The following is a 16,746-nucleotide window of genomic DNA, read 5'->3' as shown; positions in this document are numbered from 1 at the left end:
TGTTACGTCAACCTAGTCACTTGATACGTCAACCTAGTCACTAGATACGTCAACCTAGTCACTAGATACGTCAACCCAATCACTTGTTACGTCAACCTAGTCACTAGATATGTCAACCTAATCACTAGATACGTCAACCTAGTCACTAGATACGTCAACCTAGTCACTAGATACATCAAGCTAATCACTAGATACGTCAACCTAGTCACTAGATACGTCAACCTAATCACTTGTTACATAAACCTAGTCACTAGATACGTCAACCTAGTCACTAGATACATCAACCTCATCCCTAGATACGTCAACCTAGTCACTAGATACGTTAACCTAATCACTAGATACGTCAACCTAGTCACTAGATACGTCAAGCTAATCACTAGATATATCAACCTAGTCACTAGATAGGTCAACCCAATCACTTGTTACGTCAACCTAGTCATTAGATATGTCAACTTAGTCACTAGATACGTCAACCTAGTCACTAAATACGTCAACCTAGTCACTAGATACGTCAACCTAGTCACTAGATATGTCAACTTTATCACTAGATACGTCAAATTAGTCACATGATACGTCAACCCAGTCACTAGATACGTCAACCTAGTCACTAGATACGCCAAGCTAATCACTAGATATATCAACCTAGTCACTAGATAGGTCAACCCAATCACTTGTTACGTCAACCTAGTCATTAGATACGTCAACTTAGTCACTAGATACGTCAACCTAGTCACTAAATACGTCAACCTAGTCACTAGATATGTCAACTTTATCACTAGATACGTCAAATTAGTCACATGATACGTCAACCCAGTCACTAGATACGTCAACCTAGTCATTAGATACGTCAACTTAGTCACTAGATACGTCAACCTAGTCACTAAATATGTCAACCTAGTCACTAGATACGTCAACCTAGTCACTAGATACGTCAACCTAGTCACTAGATACGTCAACTTTATCACTAGATACGTCAACCTAGTCACTAGATACGTCAACCTAGTAACTAGATACGTCAACCTAGTCACTAGATACGTCAACCCAATCACTAGATACGTCAACCTAATCACTAGATACGTCAACCTAGTCACTAGATACGTCAACCCAATCACTTGTTACATCAACCTAGTCACTAGATACGTCAACCTAGTCACTAGATACATCAACCTCATCCCTAGATACGTCAACCTAGTCACTGGATACGTTAACCTAATCACTAGATACGTCAACCTAGTCACTAGATACGTCAACCTAGTCACTAGATACGTCAAGCTAATCACTAGATATATCAACCTAGTCACTAGATAGGTCAACCCAATCACTTGTTACGTCAACCTAGTCATTAGATACATCAACTTAGTCACTAGATACGTCAACCTAGTCACTAAATACGTCAACCTAGTCACTAGATACGTCAACCTAGTCACTAGATATGTCAACTTTATCACTAGATACATCAAATTAGTCACATGATACGTCAACCCAGTCACTAGATACGTCAACCTAGTCACTAGATACGTCAAGCTAATCACTAGATATATCAACCTAGTCACTAGATAGGTCAACCCAATCACTTGTTACGTCAATCTAGTCATTAGATACGTCAACTTAGTCACTAGATACGTCAACCTAGTCACTAAATACGTCAACCTAGTCACTAGATATGTCAACTTTATCACTAGATACGTCAAATTAGTCACATGATACGTCAACCCAGTCACTAGATACGTCAACCTAGTCATTAGATACGTCAACTTAGTCACTAGATACGTCAACCTAGTCACTAAATATGTCAACCTAGTCACTAGATACGTCAACCTAGTCACTAGATATGTCAACTTTATCACTAGATACGTCAACCTAGTCACTAAATACGTCAAATTAGTTACTAGATACGTCAACCCCGTCACTAGATACGTCAACCTAGTCACTAGATACGTCAACCTAGTCATTTGATATGTCAACCTAGTCACTAGATACGTCAACCTAGTCACTAGATACGTCAACCTAGTCACTAAATGCGTCAAATTAGTTACTAGATATGTCAACCCAGTCACTAGATACGTCAACCTAGTCACTAGATACATCAACCTAGTCATTTGATACATCAACCTAGTCACTAGATACGTCAACCTAGTCACTAGATACGTCAACCTAGTCAATACTGAATTCTGACAGTGGGACATTACAATATATTCCAACAGCTTTCTAGAATGTTTTGAATTCATTTTCATTAAGTTTTACAAAATGATCTGCATATATGTATGAATGACTGTGGTCATTGTTTCATTGTGGTGCAGTATTTACACTGGGTCACAACATATTATATAATATATACAACTTGTGTATATTTGGCAAGTACCTATATGTGGAAATTGGTAGTTCAGTTATAATCTCAGTATGCAATTTATTGATCATTGAAATAGTATTAAACATATTTTGGTGACTGAAAAATATCAGGCAAAAATCCCCCCCCCCATTTAAATATAAAAAAGGAATAATCAGATTTTTCTTAATGTACAGTTCCTTCTGTTGTGTTTTTTCTGACTGCTGAAGAAACATGTCTTTCTCCACCTCTCACTATGATAAATCAGTCCACAGTATTGGGGCTCCTCCCTCTTCACTGTCAGCTCTTGCACTAACAATGGTGATAAAAAAAACTAGACATACAATATGTGTCAGATATTTTTCCCTCTTATTTATTAGCTAGTCATAGCTGCATAATTTTCTATGTTAACTTTTAGCTAACTGGCTTTTTGCAGCTGACTGCTGCGTATAAAATGACTCATTACTGCTATTTTGTCTGCTAATGCAAACACATTACAAAAGTAAATATAACCTTCATTGTACAATCCACCACTTGTGACTGAAATGAATACAGATGCATTCATGATGTCAAGTACAAAGGACATACTATGTTATATACATAATTATTTATGTCACTGGACATACTTGTGTATCATAATACAGTTTAAACAGTTACAGCTGCATCTAGCCTAAAGTTGACCTAAGTTAAAATGAGTAAAGCACTTAGAATATGTACGGCAGCTGAATAAGTCTGGATTAATAACGAGTTAGTAACTGACTCAAGTTTTTGAACAGGACAAAGTGAAACTGAGCATTATGACCGGACTGAGTCGATACTGAACACAGACAAACCAGGTACTTATATTCATGATGATATTTCACTATTTCAGTCATGTTTTATGTATTTACACTTGCCCTAAGTGTTTCTCCGATGGTGCAGGCCATTATATCAGCAACTATTCAGTGTCAGTGTTTACTTTGTGTTGTGTTACTGCACTGATCTAGAAAGGCTATGTATGAACTAAATAGGCCACAGGTAGGATCGGTGAGAATAGTTACATTATAAGCAGAATGGAAATGGACAGCTGAAGTGGGGGTGTGTGTGTTAGTGGATGGGTCATGCAGCAGAGCAAACCTGTGATCCAACTGTATATTACTGCCAGATGTTTTATTTAACTGCTCTTAGTGTTCCCATTGCCTCAGGAGTGTCAGGAAAAACAAATAAAAACAGTTCAATCGTTTTGGGAAGTTTTAGATCATGTTAGATTACAACAGAAAAAAGTGTCTGGAGTTTTTCTTGAGGTCATTTGAGATGGTGGTTAAAGTCTAGCTTGGATCCATGGTGACAGCAGAATTCCTCACGTTTCTTATCTCGTTGTCGCCATTGGGCCTAAGTGAATAAATGCAAAGAAACCAACCCTTATCTTACTGCATATGATATAGCACTGTCATTATAGTGTGAGTTTCCGCAAATTGGCAAACAAATGATTCCTTTAAATTATATATCAGAACATATATTTAGCATATATTTTGTTTCATTTTGTTAGCATGTATAGATTTATGTAGTTGCCATGAGACTGCCTTTCATAGCATATGTGGTTATAGTAAGAAATTCTGCTATCATTGTTGTAAATAACAAAGCAGAGATGGAAGTCAGAGGTATTTCTTACCTTTTCAAGTTGTGCGTTCTGTTTGGACTTGTAGAGGAACTCTCCCACGGCCACGAACACAGAGAGGACGAGTCCAGCGGCCAGGACGATGAAGATCCCTCCGATGTTCTGCACCCCGAGGGCGCTGGCCTCCTTACTCTCCTCCTCCGGGCAGCCATTTCCTCTCCACCACTTCTCCTTCATCATGTGCAGCTTCCCTTCCTCCTGAAGCTGCAGGATGGCAATAGTGATCTTATCTCGGTACGGAGAGCCTGAAGGACCAAAAGACATGAAGTCAGCGTGAGCAACCAACATGACATGAGGGGGTCTTAAAGAGACAAACGCTAAAACGGAGTGTTTCAGACAGAGGGTGAACACAGGGATATTCAGACAGACAGGAGGAGAAAAAGAATGTGTTTTTTGAACATTAAAGCATGTAAACATGTTCTAGTAGGAACCCAAAATACAAGTATGAACCTGAAAATGAGCAGGATATGTCCCCTTTAATTTTGAAGAACTAGTATTTATAATACAGGTACTGGATATATTTTAAGCAGAATAATACAAACAGAAGTTGACGAATGTGTTTTCCTTTGTGAATGTGTCTGCTGTGTGTTTTATTTGTTAACCAGAGACGCTCATTGAAGCCTCCGTCTGTACAGTAGGTGTACTCTGATTCAGCACGTTGCCTCAGAATACATAATACAAGACTATATTTAGTATGATGAGGAAAAATGCCACAACATTTGTTCTGATTGGTCTAAAGTCTTGAAATCTGGTACGGACATACTTGAAAGTATTGAACTATATAACTTTGAAATTTTATCACATGAAAAATGACACTTTTAAGAATAGTCAATGTCAGGTTTTATGTGTGTGCCGATGGCTTTTACTCACCTCTGTTACACTAAAAACATACCGAAGCATTTTGATGACTATGAAACTTTTTACCATCATTGAAAACATTGTTGATCATCATTTAACCCTCACCCTGACCCACCGACGGGTAGGGGGGGTTTAAGAGGCTACTTGGTAGCTTCGTATGGCCCATATTTGCCAGCAATGTTATTATTTGTGAGTTTGTTCCTACGCAAGTCAAAACTTACGTATGTTCTATTATTTTATTATGAGTCAGGTTTTCATTCTTATTTTTCTACTATTATGAATCAGTGTGTGCACAGTGTGCAACTGCTTTATTTATTTCATGCCTCCTCTGTCCTATTTCCTACCTTTGGAAAGCCCCTTCATTTCTACAAATAGGCAACAAGTTCTCATTCCAACTCGTCACATTCCGCCGCTACATCCCGCCCCCTTGGCGTCACTTTAGGTTTAGGAACCGATACCACTTAGTTAGGTTTAGGAAAGAACTACATGGATGAACTTAAAACTACTACGTTTGTACAGTGAAAATGACACTGAATGTTTGAACACGAGACACGAACGAACAGCTGATTGTAACGTGAAAGTGAAACTCAACACACGGGACACGAACAGCAGTCTCCTGGATGAAAGCCTCGTGTTTGTATCACAAGCACACGGCTGGGACAAAGCATTGGTATTTAACGCCCTGGGAATGAGAACGAAATAGTCCACATTGCTGTGTATTGGAGTATTTCAATCAAAACCCCATTATATTCCAGTGAGCATTCAGTATATTCCAGTCTCCACTCCAGTGTATTTCATTGTGCATGTTTAACATTGTAAAATATTAATGCTAATGTCTAGCATTACCATTTCATTGTCCCCACGGGCCCAACAACACTAAACTAATAAACCTAAAACACATCTATGGGGCTCATATCTCCACTCACTCTGCCTCTATAGTTGTCTAATTAAAACCAGTTGCCATGGTTAATCTGTGCTAATGTTTTCACTGTGAGCCGTTACCTTGGCTTAATAAATTAACGTCCCCAAAGCGAGCCTTGAGATATTCCCTCCTGCCCATTCCCAGCAGCTCCTGCACCTCCCCTCTCCACTCAGGTAAAGCACCCCCCATCACCCCCCCGCTCTGCTGATCAAAACCAGTCACATGTCGAGATCCCTGATTAAACCTGAAGGGTGAAGCCTTGTTTAAAAAAAATCCCTCCCTCTTCCAAACCCTCCCTGCGGTACAGCCAGTACGCCGCAATCAGGATGTTAATGCAGCTTGAATTATTTAAAAAACTAATAACACCTATTATGGCAAACACTTAGAATGAACTCTCCCTGGAGCACAGCAGGGAGAACATGTTTAGATTAGAAAACACTATCAACTGGCTGGCTGCAGTGAAGTAGTGATCTCTGTGATTAGTCGTTGGTATGCAGAGGCAGTTTAGCAACAGTATTATGTAGAGGACCCAGAAGAGCCTAAACAGTGACACCGATCAGCCGTGCTCCCCGACTGCAGTGGAGCTTTGAGCAGCAGCCCCGGGCCTCGTGGCGGTGTGGCTGCAGTCACAAGGCTGTGTTCACACTCTTTAACATCTCTTCTGTCCTTCATCTCTGCCCAAGGGTTTCTGCTATCTGACTATTTATTTCAGAGCAAGCCGGCCAGCATGCTTCAAAAGCATCTATCACCATGGTGATGGTGAATGTGAATCGCACTCCAGTCCAAGTTATTCATTGCCATCTACAGTAGATACCTTCCCTTCAGCTCCGGAGTGGAACAACAAGCCAGTGTGTGTCACATAAATCACTTGTTAGGACAAAGAAACAGGCAGCCTTGAAACTAGGCCAGCTTTGCCCGATCAAAACAAATGGAAAGACCTCAGCTGTGATATCATGAATGAGATGAACATGAGCACTGTGTCATACAGTCAGGACCTGCGCTGCACTGGGCCAGCCACGGTTTTGGCAAGTGTCATAACCCACATTGACGTGAGCATGAAATGGGTCTGATGCCTCTTGACCTCATGAGTTGAAAATAGAGCCATGCTGTTTCCTTAGTTATCCTCCACCATGGTCATGCAGAGAACCGGTTGGTATTACGAGGCTGGGCTCGGCTCTGATACTTCAAGGCTCCATAAACGCGACAGGCCTTCATACTCAGTTACAAATAACTGATATGTTTGTCTAGTCACGAGGCCTAAGGATGGCAGTATCCTACGATCGGTCCAATACTTTGGTTCAGACCAAAAAAACATCAACAGTTATACACACTGATTCAATAAATCAGTGCCCATCCCTCTCCTTTTCTTGCAACACGTTCTCACTCCCAACTTATCAAATACCGCCGCTTGGTCAGTGCCCCTCGGCCTCGGAGACAGACACGCAGGGTACCTCTCTTGTGTTACTTTTGGACGGACCAGGGACGGCGTGTCACTATATGCTCGTTACGTGCATAGTGTCATTTCAAAATAAACTTATGTTTTCACAGGAAGTTAAGTTTACTCAACACAACCACTTAGGTAGGGTTAGGAAACGGTCACAGTTGACGTTAACTTCACTGACTAGCGACTCGTGACTCACTGGACTGTTGATACCAATGAGTGATGTCCCTTGAAAGCCCGGTTTATCGCATGCTGTTGCTGAAAGGTGCCGCTGCGCATCGGTTTCTGATGCCGAGGGGTGCTGACCAAAGGGCGGTATTTGACGAGTTGGGAGTGAGAACAGGTTGTTTCTTCCCATGAAGCTCTGACACCTTCATCACATCTAGATGCCACTACTGAAATAGTATTCTTTATGGTACGACATCCAAAGCATCAATAAACTCAGTACATCCAGAGCTCTGCCGCTGGCCTGCTCACTCACTCACTCACATTCCTGTGACCCCACAACTCCTGTGACCACACCACTCCTGTGACCACACCTCTCCTGTGACCACACCACTCCTGTGACCCCACCACTCCTGTGACCACACCACGAGGTGTGACCACACCACGAGGTGTGACTACACCTCTCCTGTGACCACACCACTCCTGTGACCACACCACTCCTGTGACCACACCTCTCCTGTGACCACACCACTCCTGTGACCACACCACTCCTGTGACCACTCCACTCCTGTGACCCCATCACTCCTGGGACCACACCACTCCTGTGACCACACCTCTCCTGTGACCACACCACTCCTGTGACCCCACCACTCCTGTGACCACACCACTCCTGTGACCACACCACTCCTGTCCTAAAGCACCTCTACTGACTCCCTGTCTCTCAACTGATTCTATTCAAATTGCTTCTTTACTTACAAAGCCGTCCACAATCAGACCTCCTCCGACCTCACCGCTCTACTCCACCTTCTGAAACTTCCTGTCCCATTATCCAGGACCAATAACCACACCTGGGATGACAGGTACCTTCTCCATTGCTGGAACTGTCCCCAAACACATCTGTGACTACACCAACGTGTTAATAATCAAGATGTTAGTCAAAACTCATCTTTTTAGAACAGCTTTTAATGTTTTATTTGTTGTGCTACCTCATGCCTTTAGTTCTGCATGCTTTTTTTATTTAACTTGCTTATTACTTGAATACACGATTCCTGCTACTAGGAAAATGTACCTAAACAGGCAGCAACATTTGACACCCCTGTACAGTATTTCATAATTGGAGCTTTTTTGAGACGACTTGTATACAATTATGGAGGTGATGCTGAATTGTCGTGCAGATGTTGTTCGAGGGTGCATGAGTTGGTTTATGATTTTTCTTTAAAGGTTTATATGTAACAATCTAATATTTCATATGTATGGATTTGGTTTCCCTTCATGTATTATTATTTGGTCTTTTCCCAGTATTTCAATGTTTTTTGCTCCGGCAGGTTCTGAGTGTTGCTACACTACACAGGAACCTGATGAGAAATGCTGGCTAGAGATACAGTATGAAAGTGTTATTGTGAGAATCAGAAGAAGCTTTATGGGCCAACTATGCTCAAGCATAAAAGGAATTTAAAAAATGTAAACTTTTAAAGTTTGGGTGGGGTGTGATCCGGTTGACTGTCACCACAAATGGGACGACTTCATCCTTCACTGAATATTGATTTATTGATTGATTACTGTGTATCTGATCAAGAGAGAGTTTTAAACTTCTCTTCCTGTTTAAATCAAATATTCATGCAAGTTGCTTTTTCTCAGTCTCTGATTCACTAATTATGTCCTTTTAGTTCTGATGGAAATTTCTAATTTCAATGTTCACACTGAGTAGTCATCATCAGATGTGATCACATAAGGAAAAATCTGAAACTGAAATAGGACACGTAGTTGATGCGTGAATGTAAATATGATGCTGCACACATTGCTGTGTTAATAAACAAGGTGAGCTCTGCATAACATCAATCACATCTCACTGGGACTGAACCTCTAATGACAGTCTGGATGTGGGATAGATGTAGAAATGTGTTGTTCTCCCTCACAATATGTTAATTTGTGAGCTGCATGTGTGACCAGAAAAGAGGTGCTTAATCCTCCAATTCAGGGACGAGTAGAGCAAAGTGACAGAATACAACACATAGATGTAATCTGCCAGATCAAAGCAGTGTAATAGCACACAGATCCCTGTTGCATTGTCTCACAATGAAGAAAGAGAAATGTAAATGTGCTGCTGCATGCCTTACACTCTGAAGATGTGTATTTTTAGCCCATCAAGTGCTGCTCTCTTTAAGACTAGGAACAAACACAAAGAGCAGCAAATAAATATGTGTACGGGTTTTAAATGATTATATTCTGGAACTGGAAAGCATCATAGATTCTGTGTTATAAATATATTTTATATTCTTGTTTATGCTCGCACGAGAGAGACACTGTGGGCCTCCACAGATGGCAAGGCATTCATGCTCAACGTGTTGTTCATTGCAGTGTTCTCTTTAACGTTAGGGGGCGTACAAACAAAATATTCAGTTAAGAAGCAAGAAGTCAACGAGTATTACGGGTGAAACTTCTCTATATCGAGGAGGAACTATCATTAACTGTAAACTCATATCTTATATCAAACATTCACGGACATACTTCATCACCTTCATACAATCCCTGTAAAGAACGGAGTCAGCAGATGTGTTATAACTAGGGCTGTCAAAGTTAATGCGATACTAACACATTAACGCAAATTAGATTTAACGCAACTAATTTCTTTAACGCATTAACGTAACTTGCAATTTTTAGGTTGTAACTGGTTCAGCTTTCAGACTAGCCTGTAGTCAAGGAGGTTAAATAACGCTCCAAACTCACGCTAAATGACCTCTGACCTCCAGATCAGTGAATGTAAATGGGTTCTATGGGTACCCACGAGTCTCCCCTTTACAGACATGCCCACTTTATGATAATCACATGCAGTTTGGGGCAAGTCATAGTCAAGTCAGCACACTGACACACTGACAGCTGTTGTTGCCTGTTGGGCTGCAGTTTGAAATGTTATGATTGGAGCATATTTTTATGCCAAATGCAGTACCTGTGAGGGTTTCTGGACAATATCCGTCATCGTTTTGTGTTGTTAATTGATTTACAATAATACATATATACATACATTTGCATGTAATCGTTATTCTAAGAGAAAGAGAAAATCAATGTACCCTGAAGCCTGAGTCTCCAATGTCTTTATTACTTTTACATTTGGATTTAATAAATAAATATTATTCTTTTTTTAAGTTATTCTCAACATTCTAAGTATTCATCTGTTTCAACGATTACTGCCGGAGCCTTACACCTAATAACATAAATAAAATAAAAATGTGGACCTTTTTATAATACATTCTCTATGTTTTGATCCTTTTGCACCTTTGAAAGAATGATTCTTCTACATCTCAACTCCTCATCTGCTCTTGGTCACATCCATTAAGATTTTAAGATGAAGGCTCAGTGTTCTTCAGGTCATCACCACCATCATCACCACCATCACCACAATCATCACCACCATCATCATCACCATCATCACCATCACCATCACCATCATCACCACCATCACCATCATCACCATCATCACCATCATCACCACCATCATCACCACCATCATCACCACCATCACCATCACCATCACCATCACCCAGGGCCCTTCAGAGAACCAATGTCTCTGCTGCATCTTCATTCTGTGTGCGCTCTCTGTCTAATATCCTCTCTCTCTCTCTATCACATACATCCCAGAGTGTGCTCGGGTGGTGGTGAAAGTGGTGGGGGGTTGAGTTGGGCTAAATCGCCGCAGGTCATGGCATTGGAGATCTTCTATCTCACAGAAATGCATTCAGAACCCTTCCTGTTTACGAGGCGAAGCTGAACAGCCCGGCGGGCGACTGGAAGGACAGCAGCCTGCTGACAAGCAGCGCAGACACTTCCCCCTTTCCCTGTTTGATTAATGCAGCCTAATGAAGCTAAATGAAGATTGATACTCATCAGGGAGAGAGACAAAGAGAAAAGAAGAATGATGAATAATGCAGAGCCTTCTGAGACTTCAGTCGGGGCAGAGGAGGCGACATGGCTGCACAAGCCGCCTTTGGGGCCAAGCTCTCTCCACTACAGAGCACCCGGTGCAGTACAACCTGCCAGAAACACCAGCTTAAAGAGAGGAAGGGAAGAAAAGTCATCTTAGCTTCACACTCTGAGACTGTGGAGAGCAGACATCCCCCCTGCCTGCATCCCAGCAGACAGACACGCTGCTGTCGCTAGGGCAGATGCGAGACATTGGAGTTACCATGATGAATATTTCTATCTTAACTGTTTTGTTTTTGTACATTTAGAATTAGGGATGGCTTGATATCACTTTTTCATCTCCATACTACAACATGACCATATAGATGCACCCCCTAGTAGTACAACCTCATACTACACTAATAGTACAACCTCACACTACACTAGTAGTACTACCTCATACTATACTAGTAGTACAACCTCATACTACACTAATAGTACAACCTCACACTACACTAGTAGTACTACCTCATACTATACTAGTAGTACAACCTCATACTATACTAGTAGTACAACCTCATACTATACTAGTAGTACAACCTCACACTATACTAGTAGTACAACCTCATACTATACTAGTAGTACAACCTCATACTATACTAGTACAACCTCATACTATACTAGTAGTACAACCTCATACTATACTAGTACAACCTCATACTATACTAGTAGTATGTACTGATTTGGCCAAAATGTAATATGTAGTATGCAGTGTGTAGTATGCAGTATGCAGTATGCAGTATGCAGTGTGTAGTATGTAGTATGTAGTATGCAGTATGTAGTATGTAGTATGCAGTATGCAGTATATAGTATGTATTATGTAGTATGTAGTGTGCAGTGTGTAGTATGCAGTATGTAGTATGTAGTATGTAGTATGCAGTATGCAGTGTGTAGTATGCAGTATTTAGTATGTAGTATGCACTGTGTAGTATGCAGTGTGTAGTATGCAGTATGCAGTATGCAGTGTGTAGTATGTAGTATGCAGTATGTATTATGTAGTATGTAGTATGCAGTGTGTAGTATGCAATATGCAGTATGTAGTATGTAGTATATAGTATGTAGTATGTAGTATGCAGTATGCAGTGTGTAGTATGCAGTATTTAGTGTGTAGTATGTAGTATGTAATATGCAGTATGCAGTGTATAGTATGTAGTATGTAGTATGCAGTATGCAGTGTATATAGTATGTATTATGTAGTATGCAGTATGCAGTGTGTAGTATGCAGTATTTAGTATGCAGTATGCAGTGTGTAGTATGCAGTGTGTAGTATGCAGTATATAGTATGTAGTATATAGTATGCAGTGTGTAGTATGCAGTGTGCAGTGTGTAGTATGCAGTATATAGTATGTAGTATGTAGTATATAGTATGTAGTATGTAGTATGCAGTATGTATTATGTAGTATGTAGTATGCAGTGTGTAGTATGCAATATGCAGTATGTAGTATGTAGTATGTAGTATATAGTATGTAGTATGTAGTATATAGTATGTAGTATGTAGTATGTAGTATATAGTATGTAGTATGTAGTATATAGTATGCAGTATGCAGTATATAGTATGTAGTATGCACTATATAGTATGTAGTATGTAGTATATAGTATGCAGTGTGTAGTATGCAATATGCAGTATGTAGTATGTAGTATGTAGTATATAGTATGTAGTATGTAGTATGTAGTATGCGAACAAAAGCAAAATCTACAGTATGCCAAAAATACCTGGATGTCATACTGATTTGGAAAAAATCTCCAGTCTGCATCGGACCAGTCTACCTCGCCTACTGTATCCCACAATGCAAAGCGCTGGACCGCTACAGGCTACGGTTACAACAGCAGCCAAAAACGGCTTGTTTTTTACATTTTTCGTAGCTATTTCATCACGAAATTCACTTCTGAACATTTTTGAGGCGAGAAATCAACTGTGTAGATTTAGAATATTTAGAATATATTAGACGGCGAATTGAACATTTGCTGCTACGTTTTCGGAGTTGAGAAGCTCCACAAACTGCCGTCACAGCTAGCTAGCGCCTGCTGGAGTCGCTGCCAGCCAGCCGGGTAGTCACGCTCACAGACCGCTGTGAGCTGGCTGGAGCTCTCTAGAGACCGGTCTTTAGACGAGAGGCTTTGATTTCCTTGATGACGGATAGTTTGTTTAAATATCACAACACAGATGTCTTTTTTCAGATAATATTGTAATAGTGGTACAAGTTAGTTTTTCTGTCCAGTGCTTTAAGTGCTGGTTTAAAGGCTAAAGCCTGGTCTAACATACTGCAAAATACATCACTTTAACTGTTTCATACTACACACTAATGAGGAACGCAGTATGCAGTATGTACTGTATACTGCATACTGCGTTCCTCAGTAGTATGTAGTAGGCGGTTTCGAATGCAGCCTATGTCTTAGTTTTGCACCATTGCTGCGCCTGATTACTGGACCTTTCCATATTCTCCGTGCATTTTGAAAGGAACTCACTGACTTCTTGTACTGTTATCATTGTCTGGGGACTGTAAATATTCACAGCACATTTCATGACAATCTGGCCACTATAATTTATGAGATATCAAAGTGATACACAGACAGGCTGAATAACCATCATCACTATGTTTGCATTCTGTTGCATTTGTGTCATTGGGTTATTTCGATTTACTGTATATAGACTATTTTAGTGGTCCCCAAACTTTTTCACATCAAGGACCCCTAAACTGACACAAATTAGACCACAGAGTCCTATTTGATCAGATCTTGTCCCAGGGTCCCCCATCTGATAGTTGTTTTGCTTTTAGATGTGCTATTACAGAAAGTGTATGAAACCCATGACATTCTGTCATTGTGTTACTTACTTACAGATCGTGAAAATAAATGATTCCTTTTTGCTGGGGACCCCTGGACTGTTTTAAAACTTACAGATGTATGCTGTGCAGCAGAACATTGTCCAATGTAATTTTGAAATTCAGTGGAGGTCCCAACGTTTCCAAAGATATCCAATATAAGAGACTGAATTTAGGTAGAATGTGTATGTAATGATAAACAAGACATCTGGAATATGTCCAGTTGACGGACATATTGGTGCAGCAGGAAGCAAACATGGAGTCTCTCTGGATTTGAATATGTCACTTGGTGTAATGTCATCACGGGTAATGGTGAATGGATTTCTGTAGTGCTTTTATCCAAAGTGATTTACAATTTGCCTCTCATTGACCCTTTCATACACTCACTCACACACCGATGGCTGCAAGCTCCCATGCAAGGTACTGGCCCAATCATTGGGAGTAGTTGGGGTTCACCGTCTTGCTCTAGGACACTTCAACATGTGGACGGTAGGACCCCTGCAGTTAATGGACAACCTTCTCTTTCTGCTGAGCCACAGCCTCACGTAAAGCATCTAAAGGTTCTTTATGTGGGTTCTGGGCTGGAAAACTTTCTGCGTCGGCAACATGCTAATATAGCAAATTATAATGTGAAAGGTGGTCCATAATTCTCCTCAACAAAATAAAAAAATAACTCCTCCTGACAACCACGGGATCCATGTTTGTTCTACAGCCGCCCTTCATCTGTTTAGACGTTGCCCTGAGAAACAGCAGAAGTTGCCACGAGTGGCGTCATGTAGTAAACACACCATTAGAATGAGCTATGACTAACAGCTGGGAGGTGAACTCAGTCTGTCCATTACAGAGCTGAGGGAGCTGCCAAGGGGCCGCGCGCTGAGTGCTGTGGCTCTATCAGGGCCCGAGTTCTAATTCAGGCCGACACCTACTCTCTGTTGAAGTCAATGAGATATATGTTAAATGGCCCGGCTACATGGGAATACAGGCTGCATATGGTAAAGGGTACTAAAAGGGTAGGATTAGCAATTTAAATACCTTGTTCTGACTGCCTGTGAATGGGCCACCAGGGAGTAATGATGCGAACACCCCCCCTTTCCTCACTACGGACAATCTGTGTGGTGCACAAGATGCCGGAGGCGAGCACTCACTTCCCCTTCATTCCCCTCACCCTCTTAAGCTCCCTCCCTTTCTTCCAGTGACATGCAGACATGCACGTGTATAATATGAATAGATGTATACAGTCATCTAGTCATGCATGTAGACCCACAAAAGCAAACAGGCCGATGCACACGTACTGTAGCAAACCTTCAAAAGGAGCACATCAGTCAAGAAATGCAATCAGCCAAAGCAAATATAGCCTACCTCCACTGTTTTCACACACAGCAAAACAGTCACTCAAATTACCTTGTGAGGCTGACCAGCAGAGCATACACAAACAGCCAACGACCTTGCCAGAACTCACAGTCCCAGAGGACATTTCCCTGATTTGTCAGGACGATGCAGCCGCTGGATATCATCTATTCTCCACGTAGACCGATTTCTGAAGGCAGATGACGCTGATGATATTTTGTTGTTGCCGATTATAGATGTCTGGGTATTTCATAACTTTCTTTTTTATTCTACTAACACCGGTACGTCTGAATTTTGGAGAGCCATAAAAGAAGGAGTCTTGGGTTTGAATAACTCACTCATTGTAAACACAACGTAGCTTCAATGAGGAGCCGGCACGGTGTGGTACCCTCAGACAGTGGGGGATGAGAGGATTTTGACAGCCTTAAAGCTACTTAAAGTCAAATAAAAGGGCTAAAATTGGATATTAAGGATAAAGTTGCATATACAGCACACAATCATGGAACCCCAAAATCTTTCAGTGAAACCTCGACTATAGGATGATCCACCACAACACTTTTAATCCAACATTTTATTGCTTTCAACAAATCCAATGAAAATACCCAAACCATCAATGACTGTATCTCCTAACAAGTACTGTGTGTGTGTCACAGTCTGATATCTCTTCTTCCTCTGAGCCATAGAGCTCCATTGTTGTTAAAAACACATCAATGAGCCTCACTGTGTCACTGGCTGACATGTTCCTTCATCACCATGAACACACACACTGGACTTTATTTAGACCAGGGGTGCTAATTTTGATTTAACAAGTTTGAGTTAACCGATTATTAACAGTTAACTGACAAGATTAGTGCGTCTCATGCAGCAGTGTGCCAGCTGCAGTGTATGAGCACAACAGATAACTGAATCTCCAGTTCACTGTCCGGGAGCGTTAACTTAGCAGCTACGATGCTGCGTGTAGTGTCGCGGACATGCAGCCACTTTCCCAGTAAAAGTCTCCACCGCACATTTAGTTAGCTTAGCTTAGCAGGTTGTCAGCTGTGTGTCTGCCCGGCGTAACGATAGCGAGTGTCCGACAGACAGTGCGTGTGTTTGTGCTACTTTCACAGCTGAAGTGTTGCCGGTGGCTTCGTGCTCGCCAACGCCACACACATACGCTCTGCCAGCGTGGCGTAACGTTAGCAAGTCCGACAGACCGTGTGTGTTGCGGCGGTGATTGTGGGGTTATCAGTGGCGTTATAGCCGGCTCAA

At 41.3% G+C, this 16,746-nt stretch overlaps 1 protein-coding gene across 2 annotated transcripts in view; it reads right to left on the bottom strand.

Moving 5' to 3' along the window:
* Nucleotides 1–16,746, bottom strand: part of grik2 (glutamate receptor, ionotropic, kainate 2) — a 369,970-nt gene that overhangs the window by 25,248 nt on the left and 327,976 nt on the right. Inside the window, exons 16-17 of one of the 2 annotated variants that reach the window (XM_037784200.1) lie at nucleotides 3,978–4,228; nucleotides 2,686–3,697 (exon numbers count right to left, since the gene is read on the bottom strand). In XM_037784200.1, the coding sequence (XP_037640128.1) occupies nucleotides 3,611–3,697; nucleotides 3,978–4,228 (338 nt within the window). In that variant the 3' untranslated portion in view covers nucleotides 2,686–3,610. Of the gene's footprint in view, nucleotides 1–2,685; nucleotides 3,698–3,977; nucleotides 4,229–16,746 lie in introns of those variants that run through there. The other variant, XM_037784199.1, reaches the window with a different exon arrangement.

Source organism: Sebastes umbrosus, chromosome 11, assembly GCF_015220745.1.
Source record: "Sebastes umbrosus isolate fSebUmb1 chromosome 11, fSebUmb1.pri, whole genome shotgun sequence".
Taxonomy (NCBI): domain Eukaryota; kingdom Metazoa; phylum Chordata; class Actinopteri; order Perciformes; family Sebastidae; genus Sebastes; species Sebastes umbrosus.
The sequence above is the reverse complement of the archived record's forward strand: the minus strand, read 5'-3'. Positions and strand labels throughout refer to the sequence as shown.